We start from the raw sequence: 19,063 nt of genomic DNA, 5'->3' as shown, positions 1-19,063 counted from the left end.
CATGAAGGCGGCGTCGCGGGCGCCTGCAGGCGGCGGCGTGCGAGGCCCCCTCGGTGGCGCCATTTTGGAGTGCCGGCGGGCGGCGGCCTTATCTCCCCCTTTGCCCCGGGTCCCTCTCGCTCCGCGTGTCTCCGCCGCCAGCATGAGTGTGGTGGAGCACGTACGAGAGATGGCGTCTGCCGGGCTCCACTCGAACGTGCGGCTCCTCAGCGGGCTTCTCCTCACGATGAGCGGCAATAACCCGTGAGTGGCCCTCCCGCGAGAGGGCGCGCCGGGTGGCTGCCGCCTGACGGGACCGGCGCTGCGGAGGGGGAAGCCAGCGGGAGCTCGCAGGGTGGCGGGGGGTGGCTTGTGAGCAGGGAAGGAGGCAGGGTCGCTTTTAGAGCCGTCCCTGCCGCCGGGCTCTGTGGTGCGGGCGCCGTGCCCCCGGCCCCGGCCCTGCAGGGGATGGAGGCCGGCTCTGCCAGCGCGCCTCTGGCCGGGGCGCAGCCAGAGCAGCGCAGCCGGTACCCGGTGCAACACCCATGAGCGTCCTGGTAGAGGTAGAGCGATTTTCTCCTTCCAGGTGTGCCCCGTGTAGGTCACGGCTCTTCCCCTGACTCCAGTGATTCCCTTTATTTTCCGGGACTTCCCTGTAAGGTATCATTTGACATTTTGGATGGGCTTTGAAATACTCATTCAAGCCCAAATCCCATTCTGAAACCCCAGCTCTTCAACACTTCTGCAAACATACTGAAAGTGTTATAAAGGGGGTTTGTAAAACGTAGGAGCATGTGGATTAGGACCAGGATAGCTGTACAAGGACCTGGGTTGCCTTGTAAGCTTGAGTCCGTTAAAACAAAAGGTGCTTTAATGGACGTTGACAACATGTGGTTTGTTATGGGGAGGATGGGGGCTGCTCCATTATGGAAAGCAGCGGCCAAGCAACTAAACCTAAGCTGTTGTTACTGAGGAGGTGTCAGGAGAGGCTGTTACATTTGTTTGTATACAGATAAAAGAAATTGGCGAGATAATCCCTTTGTGAGAAGGTAGTACCTGTTACCCAAGGGCCCTTCCAGTGTAGCAAAGAAGCAGCAGCAGTTGGAAGTTGAAGCCAAACCAAAGCTACAGCTACTTTGGATCTGTAAGGTTTTCCTTCTCATGCAGTTAGCTGATCTCAGCCTTTGTGTTTGCATTTCTTCTAGGGAACTGTTTTCACCATCTCAGAAATACCAGCTCCTTGTATATCACGCAGACTCTCTCTTCCATGATAAAGAATACAGAAACGCTGTAAGTAAGTATACAATGGCCTTGCAGCAGAAAAAAGCGTTAAGTAAAACGTCAAAAGTAAGACCTTCTGCTGGGAATGCTGCATCAACTCCCCAAAGCCAGGTATTTACAAACTGACTAATGTGCTGCATAAAACAATTGTGTTCCCCCTTACAATTAATGTTGCTGACTCAATATTGTAGCATTAGATTGTGAATTTATCACGTCAAATAAAACTGACATTTAAGGCTAATTTGTTTTGAGAATATCAGTGTGTTTTTTCTAATGCAAAACTTAATATGGTCTCGAACACGAGACTTTTTTTTATGTGTAGTTCATGCTTTTCGTTTGAAGACAGGAGCGATACGAGCTAGCGGTAGGTTGCATTGTTAACTTCGTTGCATGAGATTTTTTCAACATAGTGTAAGCATTTAATGAGGAAACCTTATCCAGTTTTTTTACTTGACTAAAACAGCAATGTACTTTAAACTTTGTTTGTCTTATTTCAGTGTTTACCATCTGAAATTGAAGTGAAATATAAAATGGCTGAATGTTACACAATGCTGAAGCAAGATAAAGATGCCATTGCTATTCTTGATGGGATTCCTTCCAGACAGAGGACCCCAAAGGTTAGTTTTGGCAGACGTTTGTCACAAGTCAGCATATCTTGAATCTATAGGCCAGTATCTGGTAAAAAAAGAACGTAGCCTATAGGTATAATGGCATTGTGTCTTGGTATTTGCTTTTGTATTCGTTAAATGTTGTTTGGAAACACTTCCTAATGTTTAAATTAGCTTAGTTTATTTGGCCTCTTTTCTTTAAAATCAGACAAACTTTGTATTCCCTCTGTTAGAAAGAATTCCAAAAATGTGCAAAGAGATAAATGTTTGTGTGCATCTTTATTAATGGGTGTGAATTACCTGGTTAACTCTTTAGTACTGCACATGGAAGGTACAGAATTTTGCTTGTGTACAACGATGAAGAAACACTATTTTTTTTTTACTTCTGAAAGTTTGTAAAGTATGTGTATATCTATACATAAGGCTTGGAATCTGTATCATCCATTCAATTGTTCTTCTTTGCATCTTATCATGAAGAGTTTTCATAGGGCTAAGAATAATGGGTGGTCTCAACAAAAGCAATATGAATCACATCTACCGAGAGAAAAAATTTACGCGACTGCAAACAGCTGAGTTACTGCAAGTTAGTAAGCAATTACCAGATACCTGACGGAATAATTTTCTGCAGTTCGGAGTCAAACATGTAAATGTGAGAGCCAAAGCAATTGTTTAAATTAACATATTTTGCCTGGCTATGACCACAAAGTGGAGTCCTAGTCTCCGTGGAGGAGCTGTGTGTCACTGGACAGGAAAGGCACGCTGTCACCTGCTGGAGCTGAAGGAGAGACTTGTGGCCTAGTTGTCTCACAAGGCTGACTGTTCTGTGGTGTTTGCACTATTAGCCAGTCAACATAACTTGCTAAATTGAGATTGCTCAAACTGAGCAAGTGTTTTGATGTATTCTTGAACCCAGAATGTGTATGGAATGGCACTTAATGTCTTACTATATAGTTTGAGCAATGTAAGATCCTTGAAAGGCTGAAGACTTTGGCAAGTAGAAGGAATGCCAGTGCTTCATCTTTTAAAATCTTTTTGTCCTTTTTAGTAACAGTTTAGATAACGTTAAATATTTAGATCCCATTGTGGTCTGCAGTGCCTAAGACGTTGAGTCTTTGCTTGCTGGCTCTGTTATGTCGTAAGAGCTTAAAAGATTAACACATCAGGTCGATCAGCTGTGTTTCATGTTAACAGTATTGCTGCATCGTGCTAACAGTGTACGCAGTTTAGACTCTAGTAACATCACAGTGTTCTGTTTAAAGACCAACTTACGGAACAGAAAAAGAAGAAAAGCTTGAGGAAAAGCAAACTTTTTACCTATATGCACTAGTAAAATATCGTAGCAGAAACCAGCGTAGAGCTGTGTTGCGTAGAGCTCAAATCATTGTTCTTTTATCAATCATGACTTCGTTCAGAAGCTAAATGGAAACTTTCTCTGCTTTCCTAAGCTAATTCTCTCAGACTTCTATTGATACGGAGAGATCAACTGAAAGAAGGCTAATGTAATGGCTATACAGGTCCTTCTTGGCATCATATATAAACACTTGCCCGTCTGTTGACTTCTTATATGCAAAACACTGAGATTTCAGGATGCGCTATGCAAGTACAAAAGAATGTAAATTTCATCTTTGGACTCAGAAAGAAGCAACAATTTTCATTTTACACTATTTGGTAGGTTATAGTGTTCTCAGAAGAAGAGCAGGTAATTTTGTCTTCTGCCCAGAACAGGAGGAAGGGAGGCAGGCGTGCTTGAAGACAAAGTTGTGACCTTTTCTTAGTGAGGCTTTCTCCTTTCCCATGCTTGACTCTACCAACATTTCTGTTGCTTGTAGATCAATATGATGCTGGCAAATCTATACAAGAAAGCAGGTCAAGAACGCTCATCTGTTACGAGCTACAAAGAAGTACTAAGGCAGTGCCCTTTAGCACTTGATGCCATACTAGGTAGGTGTCTGCACGCTGTTAGTATTTCAGTATTAAACAGTATTATAATTTGAATTATGCTTGGGACTAGGTAACTGTCTTGCATTTGCATGTAATATGTAATGCCTGCATTATGCAAATCATAAAAAGCATTGTAACAAGCTGCTTGTTTATGCTTGTCAAGGGATGGAGTTTCTGGTCTTCAGACAATTAATTGCTGTTAAAAGCAGTTTATGGTGGGTGAAATTGATGTATATCCCGTTCTGAACAGGCTTGCTCTCGCTGTCGGTGAAAGGTGCGGAAGTGGCCTCTATGACAATCAACGTAATTCAGAGTATTCCTAACTTGGATTGGCTTTCAGTGTGGATCAAGGCATACGCTTTTGTGCATACTGGAGATAACACAAGAGCAATAAATACCATTTGGTAAGAGTTCAAAGAGCATGATGTAATCAAATAATATATTAATTATATTTAAAATGGCATTATATAAATAACAGGCATTTTTTTTCTCTTAAAGCTCTTTAGAGAAAAAGTCATTGCTGAGGGATAATGTAGACTTACTGGGGAGCTTAGCAGACCTGTATTTCAGAGCCGGAGATAATAAAAACTCTATTCTAAAATTTGAACAAGCACAAATGCTGGATCCTTACCTAATAAAAGGTGAGTAAATCCTAAAAGAAAGTTTACCTAGTGTAATGATCTGATAAGTGACATTAGAGTAGCAGCTACATGCAATCGAGCATGCAGTATAATGTTGTATATTTTTGTACTTGGATTTCAATTCAGAATTTATATTCAGAAGCTCTGTATCTTGAACCCTTACTGGTAGTTGCACAGTTTAAAGTAGGTGTTTGTGGTTTCGTTTTTGTTCGTTGTTGTTGTTGTGAATGAACTTTCCATTTCTTGATGATTGATCTTCAAATGTTTCTCTTTAGGAATGGATGTCTATGGTTATTTATTGGCACGTGAAGGTCGATTAGAGGATGTGGAGAACTTGGGCTGCCGTCTCTTCAATATTTCTGATCAACATGCAGAACCCTGGGTGGTATCTGGGTAAGTTGTTTTCTTTCCTTTCTTACCTCCACTCTTGATTTGCTGCATGCAGTGGATTACAGTTGATACAGTGGATTCAGTGGATTTTTTGATCAGAAGGTGCTTTTATAGCCTATCTCTTCTGTTCTTGAGGTAACTTAAATTAGCTATCCATAAATATCTATTTTGGCTGTTTTCTGTATGTTTAAACCTGTTAGAGTTACCGCACCTGGGCAGTAACAATGGTACATTAAAAAAAAGCAGTATTAACTGTTACAGCTATTTAAACTCCTGAAGAGTTTTTTTTTCCTGAACGTATATTCTTAACTTCGAACGCAAAAAGTTCAACAGTTGCCTGTAATGTCTTTTTTTTTTTTTTTCCCCCCTTCTTTCTGCTTTTAAACCTCTATGAATGTGCACAGGCACCACAGGCAGTACATGTTTACAGTCCCTCTTGTCTTTCCATAGGTGTCATAGTTTCTACAGTAAACGATACTCTCGTGCCTTATACTTAGGAGCCAAAGCTATCCAGCTTAATAGTAACAGTGTTCAAGCTCTCCTGCTGAAAGGAGCTGCTCTTAGGAATATGGGCCGAGTACAGGAAGCGATTATACACTTCCGTGAAGCAATACGTCTTGCACCTTGCAGGCTGGATTGCTACGAAGGTGAGTGAAGTGAAGCTACTCACGTGTATGGTATTGGTTTGGTGTGAAAGTTGGTGTCGTGATGATGGTTAGGGAAGGGAAAAGACAGGAGTTCTTTTCTTCTGCTGACTTTCTAGTAAGTAAATTATTATTACCCGAGAACCTATACAGCTCTGGTAGAAGCAGTCAGATGAGGGATACTAGAGAATGCATGTATTTATACGAATGGTTTTCAAAGAGGGCTTTTTTTCTTGTTTTTTGTTTTGTTTAATCTGGATATAAACAGACTTGGGTGTTCTGAGCAGATTGGTTTTGGATGATGACATTAACTGTATGGTTAGTTCCACTGGGAGCTTCGTTTTGTCTTATTTATTTGAATCTCGTTGATCTCAACACCAGCTTCAAGTAAATAGGGAGTTGTGAAGGGTCCAGGTGAAGTGTTAATACCTCAGTACTGGAATTGGGCAAAAAGATTAGGTATACTTAGTCTTAGGCTGGTTTTTTTAGTACCTGCCCATAAATAAAAGCGATGAAGTCAATCATCTGTAGAATGGATATGTTAAAATGTAGAGAGTCACTTTCTCAATTGCAATTTATATTTGCTTATTGGAGCGTCAGTTGTTTGAGTCTGAGTGCTGCTAAGTGCAAATAATTGAGGAGGCGTGAGTGTCTGTAGTGCTAACTCAAAAACGGAAATGTTTTCCTTTTTGTATTATCAGGTCTCATTGAATGTTACCTAGCATCCAACAGTATCCGTGAAGCTATGGTTATGGCAAATAATGTGTATAAAACTCTGGGAGCAAACGCACAGACACTCACTCTGTTAGCAACAGTCTGTCTCGAAGACCCGGTCACGCAGGAAAAAGCAAAAACGCTGTTGGACAAAGCGCTGACACAAAGACCTGATTACATTAAAGCTGTGGTAAAGAAAGCCGAACTTCTTAGTAAGTTCTTTTTTTTTCCCCTATGTCGATTTATTTAAAGCATACTGTTTTACATGGAAGAGTGTTCTGCAGCCTCATCAGGGTGAAGAATGTAACGGTGATGTTACAGCCCAGGGATTTATCAGTTCTATCCTGAAGGAAAGATCACAGGAATTAATTGCATCTAGCAACTGATATTACACCAGCACTTAAAACCATTGCAAACAAAATGTTTTGACTTCAAAGTATATGTAATTGTGAGTGTAGCAATTATTGCAACAAAAAGCCATTGTTTAGAATTAATCTTGCAAAAAACATATCACTGCTATCCCCCATGCTGTGACAGCTCTGAAGGAAGAAGCAGTCTTACGTTGTTGATGACTCTTTGCGTACGCTCTGACTTTTTATAGAATTATCTAAACTATTAATTAAAACCCTAGTTTTGCATATAAACAGGTAGAGAACAGAAGTATGAAGATGGAATTGCTTTGCTGAGGAATGCACTGGCTAATCAGAGCGACTGCGTCCTGCACCGAATACTGGGAGACTTCCTTGTAGCTGTCAATGAATATCAGGAAGCGATGGACCAGTACAGTATTGCCCTAAGGTAAAGCAGAGACTCTGAGATTCCAGTATATTTATAAAAAACAATAATCACCTTGACTAAGTAAAGAGTTAAGGCACTAATTGACGAGGACGTGAATCAGAGGTAGCTTTATGTCATTCTCCCTTAAAACAAGCAGCAACGTACAAATGACGTCCTGTTAATGAATTAGTTGGTCATAAGGCTTTGAACTGAGAAGTGCAAAATTTAGGGACTGCATTAATGCTAAACGTGTCACTAGGCATGCGATTCCTCGACTACAAAAAGATTAAGGCATGGATTTATTTACGGTTATTAATTATTATATAGTCAGGCACCTTAAAATCCATTCCTTTAGACTAGAAGGTCCTATCTAAAAATGAGCTATTAAGTAAATTTAAATAGTGTGATTCAATTTAACATAACCTAAATGTTATTTTAAGGTGTTACCATGTTAAATGTTACCATGTTTTGATTTCAGCAAGTTAAATTTACCTTAAATCTAGAACGTTATGTCCACTATAAACTTATATAGCTTAAATGGGTCAGCTGTTTTGTTTGCTTGCATATAATATATTTAGTCATAGTCATTAAATTTTTACTGCTTTGATGTTACTTTATCATTAGTATTGTCGGGAAGAGTTGACTAAGGTTTCTGGAAGAGTGTGATGTTTAGATAAGCGCATTCTTGGGGATCAGAAGTGGTTTATGTGAGGTTTTAATACTCAGTGTTACGGTCAGCCTGAGGTGAAATTGCATCATCTACTAAATTGAACTCCTTGATGATGTTAAACAGGAAGTGCAGACAAGAAGATAAGATTTTTTTTTTTTTAAATATATATATATTTTCTTTACAATAATGTCACAAATACAAGAAAAAAAAAAAGGATTTAGGACAATGCTTTCTTTTTCTTATTTTCCTCAGTTTGGATCCAAATGATCAGAAGTCACTAGAAGGAATGCAGAAAATGGAAAAAGAGGAAAGTCCAACAGATGCGACCCAGGAAGAAGATGTGGACGATATGGAGGGAAGCGGAGAAGAGGGGGACTTGGAAGGCAGTGACAGTGAAGCAGCTCAGTGGGCAGATCAAGAACAGTGGTTTGGCATGCAGTAATGCCTCTCGTCGTGCTGCTTGTTTTGGCACTTGAACATACCACCAGGGCCATTCTTTGAAGTAACAAAGGACTTTTTTGCAGTAACAAAGGACTTCTTTTTCTTTTTTTCTTTTTTTTTTTTAAATAGACTCTGAAACCATGTAACAGTTCTATGCATCTCAATGCCATGAAGATTCTTGATGCTTCTTATTTATTAAGTGTAAGGGACTAACTGTATGGGAGGTTATTTGCAACTTTCATTTCAAAAAATTCCTGCTAAAACGAAAAGCATTAGAATCTGAAGTGTGTAATGAGCCTGTTGTTTATGATGGAAAAAATGTCTGAATTCTGTCCAGGGCTAAGTGTGCTGGATCGGGTTGTAAATACAGTGGTTTGTACTCCTTTGTGGGAAAGGTCTTACTGTCTCGTTTGTATGCCACCGTTTGGGCTCACGCTCCTGTTGAAGTCTGGAGGAGCTGCTTGGGCGTGGCTGAAAGCAGCACTTTGCTCCTGCTGTGTTTGTTGAATTCATTTGTCTTTTTATAAGGCATTACATGTGCTGTAAAGGAGAGGTTTGGTACGCTAGGCAGCGTTGACTTACGGGACACTTTTGTAGCTGACTGATTTCTATGTGTACAGAATTGAGCCAGTGTTGGAGAATTACAGTCATTTCCTCAATCCTTACTAAGCCCTGTAATCACTTCAAGTCTGTACATGAGCATTTATTTTTAAATACAGTTTAGTTTTATTTCAGTATGTTACTAAAAGGTTTTACAGTGGTGACTCAAAGCACTTCACATTCTGTATACAGCACTGACGTTTAAAATGATATAAAAAGAATTCATGCCTCTTCACTTGCATTGCTGTAGAAATGCTAAATTATGCAAATAGACATATTGTCTTGGTTTTGCCCCGTTTATATACTTTATATTTTTGTCAGGGAATGTTTGGATTCATGTGCGTTCCCTCACCTTTTGAAGCAAAGTTGCATTGCTTCACATACAAATTCTCAGCATCAGCGTTTCAAGGGTGAGCTGCTTTGTGTAACCTAGAAGCCGTTTCAGTTCTGTGAGCTTGATGTGTGGGAGGAGGAATTACTTCTTGCTCTTATTTTTCTTACCGTTCTGATTTCCTTACTCTTTACTAAAACATGCGTTTTTATCTTTATATTGGCAATTTGATTCCTTTTGTATTTATTCTGTTACCGCAGGTATGCGGGAGCGCACAGACTTGTTTTTACAAAGCTAAAATACAGTTTTGAGTATCCCTTGGAGGGAAAATAGCTACTCGATACAAATACATGACACAGAAAACAAGCTTCCCCCTAGCTGCAGATGTATAACGCAGATAAGGATAAAATATCTCTCCCTCTGTGATGTGCATTGTATCAATTAGAAAAACGCACAACAAAAAGAATAGGCAGATGACTTCTATTATAGTCTGTTTGGGAAATATTTCGGTATGTCGTATCTTACAAAGGAGGAGTCTAATCATTTATCCATTTAAAAAAAGAAGACAGCTGGGTATCTGTTCTAGAATTTTGTGGGCTTTAGACTTTCCACACTTATCAGATTGAATTATGGTTGTTTGCAGACTGTATGGGAAGACCAGACAAGCGTGTGCTGCTGTCCCGGTGACTGACTTGGCGTAGGCTGTTGCCGCTCTCTCAGCAAACAACTCCACCAAAGGGCTGTATTTCAGTCGGAGCAAACATCCTGTTAATTGCGTTCTGGTGGATGAGAGGCCTGATCCTCCTCTTTTATGAAGAATCTGTTTATACCATTGCTCTGCAATGCCCTGGGTAGGTTTCAGCTCGCTGCATGTCTTTCATAACAGAAAGAAATGTACAAGCAAATTCAAAGCATCTCTCTGTTGTTTTTTTGTTTTTGTTTTTTAAGAGCTGCTTTGTTTTCTCCTCACACTCGAGCATTCATCAGACTGTGTTCTGCATCTGAGCGCTGGGTAGCTTCGTTAGCTTTCTAGTTGTATTCCAAACCTCTCTTGTGGATGAAAGAATGGAGTTCTTGATGTTGTTAAACTAAAGAAAGGACGCATTTAATTTTGATGAGAGAAGCATATGAGGTACGTGATGTATATTTTGCAAGCTGCTCAGCCATTTTATTCTGATGATTCCTTTAAATAGATCGTTAATCGCAGATGGAAACCCCTGGCCTTATGCATTTCTCTGAAACATTTACATAGAACAGGAAACCGAAGAACCACAGTTTCACTAAAACCATTCGGTAGCATGTTTGTAGATAATCTGATAATCTCTCCTTTTAGAACAGACGGGAAACGAAAACTACCTCATGATGAGTGTGCTATAAAGAAAACATCGGTGCGCTTACGTGCGGCTTTAGGGAGCGAGTCCAGGTACACCTAAGAACACCTTAAGACAGCCGTCAAAATAGAGTTGTATCCTTGCTGCTTTTTCTGAGAACTTGGCTCCTTATTGAAAGGGAAAAGTTCATTCAGATCCTGCAAATAATACCTCTGTAAGTGCCCGAGGTATCGGGGTTACATAGCTTGCGTATTTGCTAATAGTTGTACGGTAAGTGAGTAAGGAACTTCAAGATGCCATACATGTCGAGTGCATTTGGGATTACAGAGGTAGATATATTTGGCACTAGCTTCAGAATTCTAGAGGGATTCTTCTTGCCTATTAACAAGCCTTCATTAGCGCTCTAATTTTAGAACGTGATCTCTGGTTTTGCAGAGATCTTGTACTCGCAAACAGTTACTGGTATTCTAGTTCAGGGAATATAACAATTAGCCCATAATGAGCAGCTGACCTCATTCCGTCCCTTAATCATATGCTGTGCACCCTAGAAGAAAAGATCATAAAGCCAAAAGCTGAAGTTCAGACTGTGTCAAATCCGTGATGTAAGCTCCCCAAAGCGAAGCCGTTTGTAGGTGAGGCAAGAACGCCGTTGCCATCCGGTTGTGCTGTGCAGCACTGGCACGTCTGCAAGTGCTAGGCTCTGGGGCCGGCTAAGGATGGAGCGCCTGTGTTCGCTTGAAATCCTTGACTTTCAATCCCAGCTGTCATTAGTAAGTTTTAAATTTTTCCTACTTTGCGATAGGAGAGACAGAAGTGCTGCAAATGGACACGATTTCTTCAAACCTTTTGTAGACTTGGGTAAGGGCTAAAAGTCTTCATTCACCAGAGTCTAAAAGCAGCACGCGTTTGTGATGTGGCTAGGAATTACCTACGTAACGCAGGGCCCGTAGCAAGAGATTTGCCCATGCTTTATTCTGCGATGTGCGATAACACCTGACACATTGCCAGTGTTTCTAATTCTGATTCCCAGATCTTGGGAATCCAAGAACTGTGAAGCGCAGATAATAGAAGGAACTGAGGGCTGCTGGCCAATGTAAGTGTTTTCTGTCTAGTTGAGGTGCTTCTTCCTTTTCCGTTACTGCTGATTACAGAGAGATTTCTGATTAACTAAGACTTTTTTTTTTTTTTTTCCCTTTCAATAACTGTCCTCCTCATTAGGCCTGGTTTTGTGTGGTGATTCTTCCCTCCTTGCCTTTCAGGAGCTCAGTGAGGTGGAAGCTGATCCACCCAGGCCAGAAGCAGGGAGTGTTTCTTATTCAGCCAACCTTATTTCCTCACTTAGATCTCGGCTGTAAGGAGATCTCGAAGGCTGTGTCTGCCATTGTAATTTCAAGTGACACAAATATACCATAACCAAATACCTTTTAAAAACCAGATCTAAATTAGTGCAGTCTCCAGGGGTCTTAAATTTAGTGACCTTAGGTGGGCTTAAACTCAGTATAAACCTATGATTTCAAACTGAATAGCCTTAGGCAAGGCTTAAAGTAGCATATTCTAGATAATGTATATTCAGTACGGCCCATCAGTAAACTGATACAACTTTATGCAGTACCCAGCAGAACTCAAGTACACAGCAGCTGATTTTTGCTGTAGTTTCTTGATCAAAAGGATCCAGTGTGGGCCTAAAGAACGATACCCTTACCTGTTACGCTCCTGTACTGCCAGGGTGACAGCCTGAAAAGTAATCCTGTGAACTGATCCCAGAACCTACCGCCAAAATATTCCCACTCCTCTCCCACCCTTCTTTTCCTTTTTAACTCCACAAACCTTTTTGCTGCTTTTCCTTTTACTATATATTTTTTAAATCCTTTATCTGTCCGCTTCATAGCCCTGCAACAAGTTGGTTGGTTTAAGCGTGTTGAGAAGCGGGGGCCAGAACTGCGAAGCTTTGGTTGAATGGCTGGGGCTGTGGCCTGAGGCCCTGGTGATCATTAACACGTTCGTGTCGGTCCAGTAACCAGGTGGCGGAGGGAAGGGTAAGAGGGCAGGAGGAATGCTGCCCTGGAAAGGGGGAGAAGGGGGCTGCCGCCGCAAGTCCGGCTGCCGCCGCAAGTCCTGCTGCGTTCCCAGGACCGGCAGGCTGGTTAAGATGTCATTTGGAAGCCGGCCAAGAGGAGGCACGGAGGTGCCTGGGGCTGGGCATTTGGGGGGGGGGGGGGGGAAAAATTATTCTGGTGCAAACAAAGCTCAGGGAAGAGTAAAACATTTATGTGGGGAACGTCAATGGAACAATTTATGTATTAAGTGAAGCCCTTTGGCTAGTCCGTGTCTATCGCTGTTGATGACAACAACAAAATAGAAAGAATAATCTATGTTTTCGCTCACTGTCTTGAGCCTCGAGCTTACTTGCGGACCTCGATGGTTGTGTAAGGCTGGGTATGGAATGTGCCGGGGAAGCCTCCGCTGCGGTGGGTCGCGGGGGGATGTTTACACTGTAAAAGCCTCCCTTTCAAACAGCTTCCCCAGAGAGGCCGAGGACTCTGTAAGTTTGGAGATCAGATTCCTTTTCCTCCTTTATCATCCCATCAAAGCACCAATGCATGCAAATAGAGTGAGGATTTCGGGATCTAACAAGAGCAGTACCGATCCTGACTTAGGAATTTGAAAAGGGATCAAATTTTCTACATCTGGCCTTTCACAGACAGTACCATTTCTGAAAGGACAACAGATGCCATCTGCTGAACTGCCCGCCCCGCGGCGTGGGTTTGACTAGAGCGCGGCGTGGCGGGGAACGCTGACCTCGCATTCTGAACGTTTCCTTGTGGACACTTCAGCTATTTTTTTTTTTCAGCTGTCGGCTGCGCGTTCCGCAGCGCTGTGAGCCTTGTCGAGAGGGCAAAGGAGGGGGGGAAATTCCATGTCCTGAGACTTGGATTTGATATACATTTCTTAAATGTTTACAGAGAACAAAAAGTCCAATCAAATCGAAGTGGCTGGACGGGCAGGCGGCAGCAGCAGAGTCTGCTTAGCTAATGGGGGGGTCGGTGATTTGGAACATCTCCCAGTTGGGCTCCCTGGGTTGGGAGAGTTTAATGGTTGGCAGAAGTGAGCTACTGACGTTGGCAGTTGATCCAAGAACTTGGGTTGATCTGGCAGCACGAAAGGGCCTGTTCCTGTGCTGGAGAGGCGACGCGTTGCCCTGTGCTTTGCTATAAAGGCCGTTAAGATGCCAGCTCTTTCCCAGAACTATTTAATTATTTTAAAATTCCCCAAATTTTTGTTATTCCTGCTTTCTTCCTAATGTTTAGTGTATAGTATATGGTGTTATTCCTTGACGTGCAGTATGGTTTGATGTGTTGAGGCTAGTAACTGGGCTTTAGCATCTTGGAATACTAAATAGTTTTCCAGGAAAATTAAGCATGATGACACCAGCAGAGCAAGAACTGCAATCCGTGGATGTGCATCTTCCTTAGACTGCTCTGTGGAAGCTGCCGTCCATAGGGTACCTGAGACAAACGTTTGTCTGTCGGGAAGCCAGTAAAAAGCTGCGATCTGTGACCAAGGAGCTTTTTTGCCTTGTAAGACTTGGTTAGCTAGCGACGGAGGGGGAAGATGGCGTAACCTCAGTTTCTGGTTTTCCTGCTGAGGTCCATAGTGAAGGTGAGATGGAGGCAATGTTTGTATGGATTGAATTGTCCCTGTCGATCTGGTAGTCCCACGTGGCCCAGAATGTGGGTATCTGTTTAACTAATGAGGGGAAAGTTTGGCGTTACTCTGAAAAAACCCCAATAATTCTTGTATTGGCCTAAGTTCTAGCTGGCCTGGGTAACTACTGGATCCTGGTGTTGCTGCTGGCTGTTCCAAGAGGAGGACCAGGGTATGGAGACAGGCTTTAACATTTCCTCAGCTCACCAGGACAGCTTTTAACAGGTAGGAAAGGAGGTGGCTCCAGCTACCCTCTTGGTGTCTGTTCTGCGGAGGATAATGTCACACTGAAACTCAGCCAATTCGATAAGGCTGGAGGATTCTGTCAAGTCTTTGCTCCCCTTATGGAAATACTGGGCTCCGAGAAGTTTGAAGGACCTTCCACCCAGCAACGCTCCAGCCCTGGAAATATTTGAGTTTTTGCAAAAGAGGTTTAACCCTTCCTGTGCTTTGACTTCTGCTTTTGTTCCTGCTGCCTCTATTGCCCGAGAAGGGTGATTAGGAAACAGATTGGTTTCATCTCCTTTTGTGCTATGATTTAAAGAGGGTAGATGGTTCTAATCTATGATTAAAAGAAGGGTAGATGTGGTGCTCGAGGACATGGTTTAGTGGTGGACTTGGCAGTGATAGGTTAACGGTTGGACTCGATGATCTTAAGGGTCTTTTCCAACATTAATGATTCTATGATTTACCGTCCATGCCATGAATTCAGAGGCTTTACGTGGTGGAAGGAAGAACATCCATCATCTGGCCTTAAATAGGTGTAGAGGCATTTACAACTTGCTACAGGGATTCCTTGGGGAGGACATGGGGCTGCTGGGCGTGCAGCCGTGGCACGAAGGGAAGCGTTGCCTGTCGGAGGCAGGACTCGGCTGTTCCTGTCCCCTGCCCTGAGGGGAGGAGAAAGCCCACAGCCCACTCCTAACCCCAGTCTAGTCCCAGTGCCAACCCAGTGAGGATTGCCTTCCCACCGGGTTCTTAACGACGGCTAAAAGAGGAACCGAGTAGCTTGGTGGGACGCTGCCAGCAGGGCTTTCACCGAGATGGAAGTGTCTTGGTGAAGACTTCAAAGACCAACGCCTGCCGTGCAGCTGGTGAGGGGAGCTCTTAATCCCATTAAGCTTTAAGATCAGAGCGTCAGCAGCTCCATTTTGTGAAAGGTTGGATGTTGTTAGTCTTTCAAAGTACATCTGTTGGATAAAAGCCCTTCTGGTTTAGGTAGATGTCCCTAATGAGCACGTGGAACCTGATGAGGTGTAGGAAAGAGCTAAATGCTGAGCTGGTCTCACCAGGGCAGCTCTGAGTAGACACAGAAAAGCGACCTCAGGAGTCAGAGCAATTCCCAAGAAGAAGAGAGAAGTATCCTGGGAAGCCTGTGTGCTCCAGGGTCAGCGTCAACTTGAGAAAGGAGTTCAGGACTTCAATTTTAGGTGCTTGAATTTCACTTCAACACCTTTATTAGCCCTGTCCTTCAACCCGGACAAGGGAACGAGCACCTTGTTCCCTGCTGCGGTAGGCAGCCGCTGGCAGCAGTAGCCGTTCTGTGGTTTAGTTACGTGTGTTGATGTCGATCTGGTGCTGTGCAGCATGCACATTCATTCTTCAGGCTAGTTTTGGCATGTCGCGTACAGCTTTTTGCTGTTTTATTGCAGAATCTGGTTGACACAACGGTGGGATGTGGGTAGAAATGTTGGCGGTGCTGCTTGGGGAGGTTCTGTAACGGTGGGAGGCAGAGAACTTGTTAAAGCAGGTTCTGGGTGCTTTGGAAACTTGGCCTTTGTTTCTGACAGGCCACCTGGGGTTTGCGTGCCTCGGCTGAGGGAGATTGAGTCAATGCTATAGCGATTTCCTTCTGGTTTTCTTTTTGATCTACGAGAGGTTTGGGAGCTGTGAGCAAGAGCAGCGTGGGGTTTGCAGCCCATCATGAGTCCGTACTCTCTGGTTGGGGCTGAGGCTTCCAGCACCTGACGGCTGGTTTGTGAGCACGGGTGGGTGGCTGTGGCTTGGGTTCCTGTGCTATCAGTTCACTGAAGGTGTAAAGCCCCTTGGCGGGATGCCCCGAGAAGCTGACAGGGCCCACAAACCAGAGGCTTAGATTTTATAATGGTGCAGGATTTGGTACCCATAACTTAGAGCCAGAGGTGAACTGTGTCTACAGCAAGGGGGCCACTGCAAAACAGGACTGGAATTGCTGTTTGCAGCATGGTGAGATGATGAACATTTGGCAGGAATCCCTGGAAAGCTGAAGAGCTCCACCATGAATAGTTGTTGGCATGGCAGCCCCGAGTCAGCCCGGCTACGGACAGTGAGGTTGTTCTCCCAGGAAGGGAAAGGACACACGTTTGATGAGTTAAGGGGTGGTGGGAGCTTTCTTGCCCATGGTTTGCCTAGCACAGGTCAGTCTCATCCCTAAACCGAAGGTCCGCATTAGTGCTTAAATCACGGCGAAGGGCAGTGACAGGAGAAACTTCTTGGAAGTTGCGACTTCGGTCTGGGCTGTCCTGCCTCGCTGCATGCGGGGCAGCAGCAAGCACAAGATGAAAACGCTCGGTGTTTTGCAATCACGGTGCGCTGGAGCTTTGTGACTTGGTTACGAAGGCATGAGCTGGGTGCAGCTTGATCGTAGTTGGCCGCTGATGTTATCTTACCCCGGCAGTAAAGCGGTGTTCCTTGCCTGCCTCTGTAGGAAAAATTGACTCTGCTACCTGCATAAATAGCGGGGGGGGTTTGTAGCAGCCTGGACTTAGCGGGTGTTGGGTGTTTGTTGCTGTTTCTGAACTTTATTTCAGCTAATTATGGTGGCCTCTCTGCCTCAAAGAGAGGCCGAATGGGACACAGCAAGCGGTTCTTGGAGGCTGGCCACCGTTCAGAGCCGCTCTCTGGGTCTGCAGGGACACGGACAGTCCCTTTGGGCTGAGCGACGTGCCAAGGGCAGCTCACACCGCGCCTGCTTTCCTCGGGCTCCTGACCCTGCACGTGTAAAATCAGCCTACGGGTCCTTTCCTTTGCCGTGCCTGAAGAGCCAGACTGGTAAATTTTACCTCTTCTCTTGAAGTTGGTGATGTCAGGAAAATCCCGTGTCTGGCACTGCCCCAAAAGCATGAATTCCAGCGGCGGTGTCTAGGTGGGCCCGCCACACCGCACGTTCCCTGCCAGCAGCTCCAGGAGGGGGGAGAGGAAAACCCTTATCGAGTCAGTTATAAGGGGATAAACCTTATTGATTCAGTTCCCACTGTCTCTGTTCGCACAAATGATGGGGACTTGACCTGATGAGGCAAATAGCCCGAGCCTGCTGAATGATGTCCGAAGGCTTCTCTGCACTTCCATGTGGTTAAACTGTTGGGACGAAATATTTTAGAAGAACGCTGCAGGCTTTTCTCCTTTCTCGCCCACCCTGACCCTGCTGGGGGTGGATGTGGGTCCTAATCGCACACAAATTCACCTCGGTGTAAAAATAGGGCTGTTTTCTGCCCTCGGTATTTAGAGTTTGATGTAATATACCTATGATGCCTAATAACTTGAACGATGGGGAACTGTTTTCTTCCTCTGTGGCTGTCAGTGGGCTCATCCTGCTTTAGAGCAGGGCTTTGCAGTGAGAGGAGGAGGAGGAGGGGGAAGATGAAGCTGGTTTTGTTTATCTCGGCAACTCTTACCACATACTCCTGCACTCAAGTTCCTAGCAACCCGCTGAGCGGCACGGCTTCTTCGTACAGCTGTACTCCGACATGCTGCTTGCAGTTCATTTGGGTGACTAGTGATCTTGCAGATCATAATTTAAAAAAAAATGTTTAAAAGCAAGCGGAGTTTGGTCTCGGTTTGCTCACCAGCGAGGCGCTGTCTGAATGCAGAAACACTGAAACCATCCGTGGAACGTAGCTCGCCGTGACAGCAACGCAGACGGAGCGAGAGCTGTTTTCTGAATAATGACTTCATATCGTCACTCATCGTTTGGTGTCAGTGCTGGTGACATGCATTTCTGCGAGGTGAAAAAAGGGGCAGCGGATCAGCTGGGCAGCAGGAGCACCCTTCACGCAGATGTGTTGGTGCAACGCGTGAGGGCGTAGGTCTGCGAAACTGGACTTCAGCCGCCTCTCGGTGCTTCCTAATGGAGACAAGGCTGGCGGTTATGGCAAGGGCAGAGGTGCCAATGTCTTCCACTGTGTTCTGGAAGGATTATTTTAATCATTTAGCTCAGGTGTCTGCGTAAAACATTAACGGGGCACCTGCTGCTGCCTGCGGGTGTACCGGGGGCAGCGGAGCCGCTGGGAGGGTTCATGATGACAGTGCTGGTGGTGTCTGCTGAGGACAGGCTATAAATAAGGCGGCGGGAAGAGCTGCAGTGGCAGATAACGGCGGAGTGCGGAACGCGGTTCTGCCAGCCTCAGCCCCGCGGTGAGGAGCAGAGCTCAGCTCGCTCAGAACAACACTACCATAGTAGGAAGCAGGCAGGAGCCGGTCGGCCCTATGTACTAATGCATCCCCCGCCATCTTACAGTTCTGCTGAACAATGGCATTCAACCCTCGTATTTTTAAACCTCAGGCTGCTGCGTTTGAAGGGTCTCAGACCTCATTGTCACCTCATTTGGATAACACTGTTTGCTAGCAGCGTGCTGGTTATCGCGGGCTGGAGGTTAAGCAGCTTTACGTTTCATTTCACACGCAGTACTGAAGTTGGCTGAAGTTGCATATTTAGAGAGGCTCCCCCTCCTCTCCCTCCAAGCAAAATTTAGTTTATGGACTCCAGAGCATTACAGGACAGTTGGAGAATCCAGCTTTTACCCTTGGAGCGCCTTAGTCTGGCCTAATGCTTGACACAGCCTCCTCGTGGCAGAACAGCCCGTGTTTTGGGGAATGGGACAAGCCGTGACCGAGAGAAGTGCTCCCAGCAGGCTGCTCCTTTGTAGCCAACGCCTTTGGCCGATCGTCCTTTTGCCTACGGAAGGGGGAAGAGACTAGCAGCTACTTCAGGCCGGGGCAATTTAGAAAACAGAAAAGGACAAAAAATAAAGA

At 44.4% G+C, this 19,063-nt stretch overlaps 1 protein-coding gene across 3 annotated transcripts; it reads left to right on the top strand.

Annotated features, from left to right (window-relative positions):
* Position 1: 1 nt before the first annotated feature.
* Positions 2-8,473, top strand: ANAPC7 (anaphase promoting complex subunit 7). 3 transcript variants are annotated; one of them, XM_087754971.1, is made up of 11 exons: positions 2-243; positions 1,185-1,371; positions 1,758-1,877; positions 3,698-3,809; positions 4,060-4,213; positions 4,308-4,450; positions 4,726-4,843; positions 5,291-5,487; positions 6,186-6,410; positions 6,846-6,996; positions 7,898-8,473. In XM_087754971.1, exons 1-11 carry the CDS (start codon positions 2-4, stop codon positions 8,085-8,087), a joined length of 1,839 nt encoding a protein of 612 aa, XP_087611097.1. In that variant the 3' UTR covers positions 8,088-8,473. The 3 variants fall into 3 exon arrangements, with proteins under 3 accessions (XP_087611097.1, XP_087611099.1, XP_087611098.1); XM_087754973.1 differs by having other exon boundaries at positions 215-243; positions 1,185-1,273; XM_087754972.1 differs by lacking the exon at positions 2-243 and adding an exon at positions 621-639.
* The last annotated feature ends 10,590 nt before the right edge of the window (positions 8,474-19,063 follow it).

Source organism: Nipponia nippon, unplaced genomic scaffold, assembly GCF_047370975.1.
Source record: "Nipponia nippon isolate SJK-2023a ecotype South Korea unplaced genomic scaffold, ASM4737097v1 scaffold_18, whole genome shotgun sequence".
In the NCBI taxonomy this organism is placed as follows: domain Eukaryota; kingdom Metazoa; phylum Chordata; class Aves; order Pelecaniformes; family Threskiornithidae; genus Nipponia; species Nipponia nippon.
The sequence above is the reverse complement of the archived record's forward strand: the minus strand, read 5'-3'. Positions and strand labels throughout refer to the sequence as shown.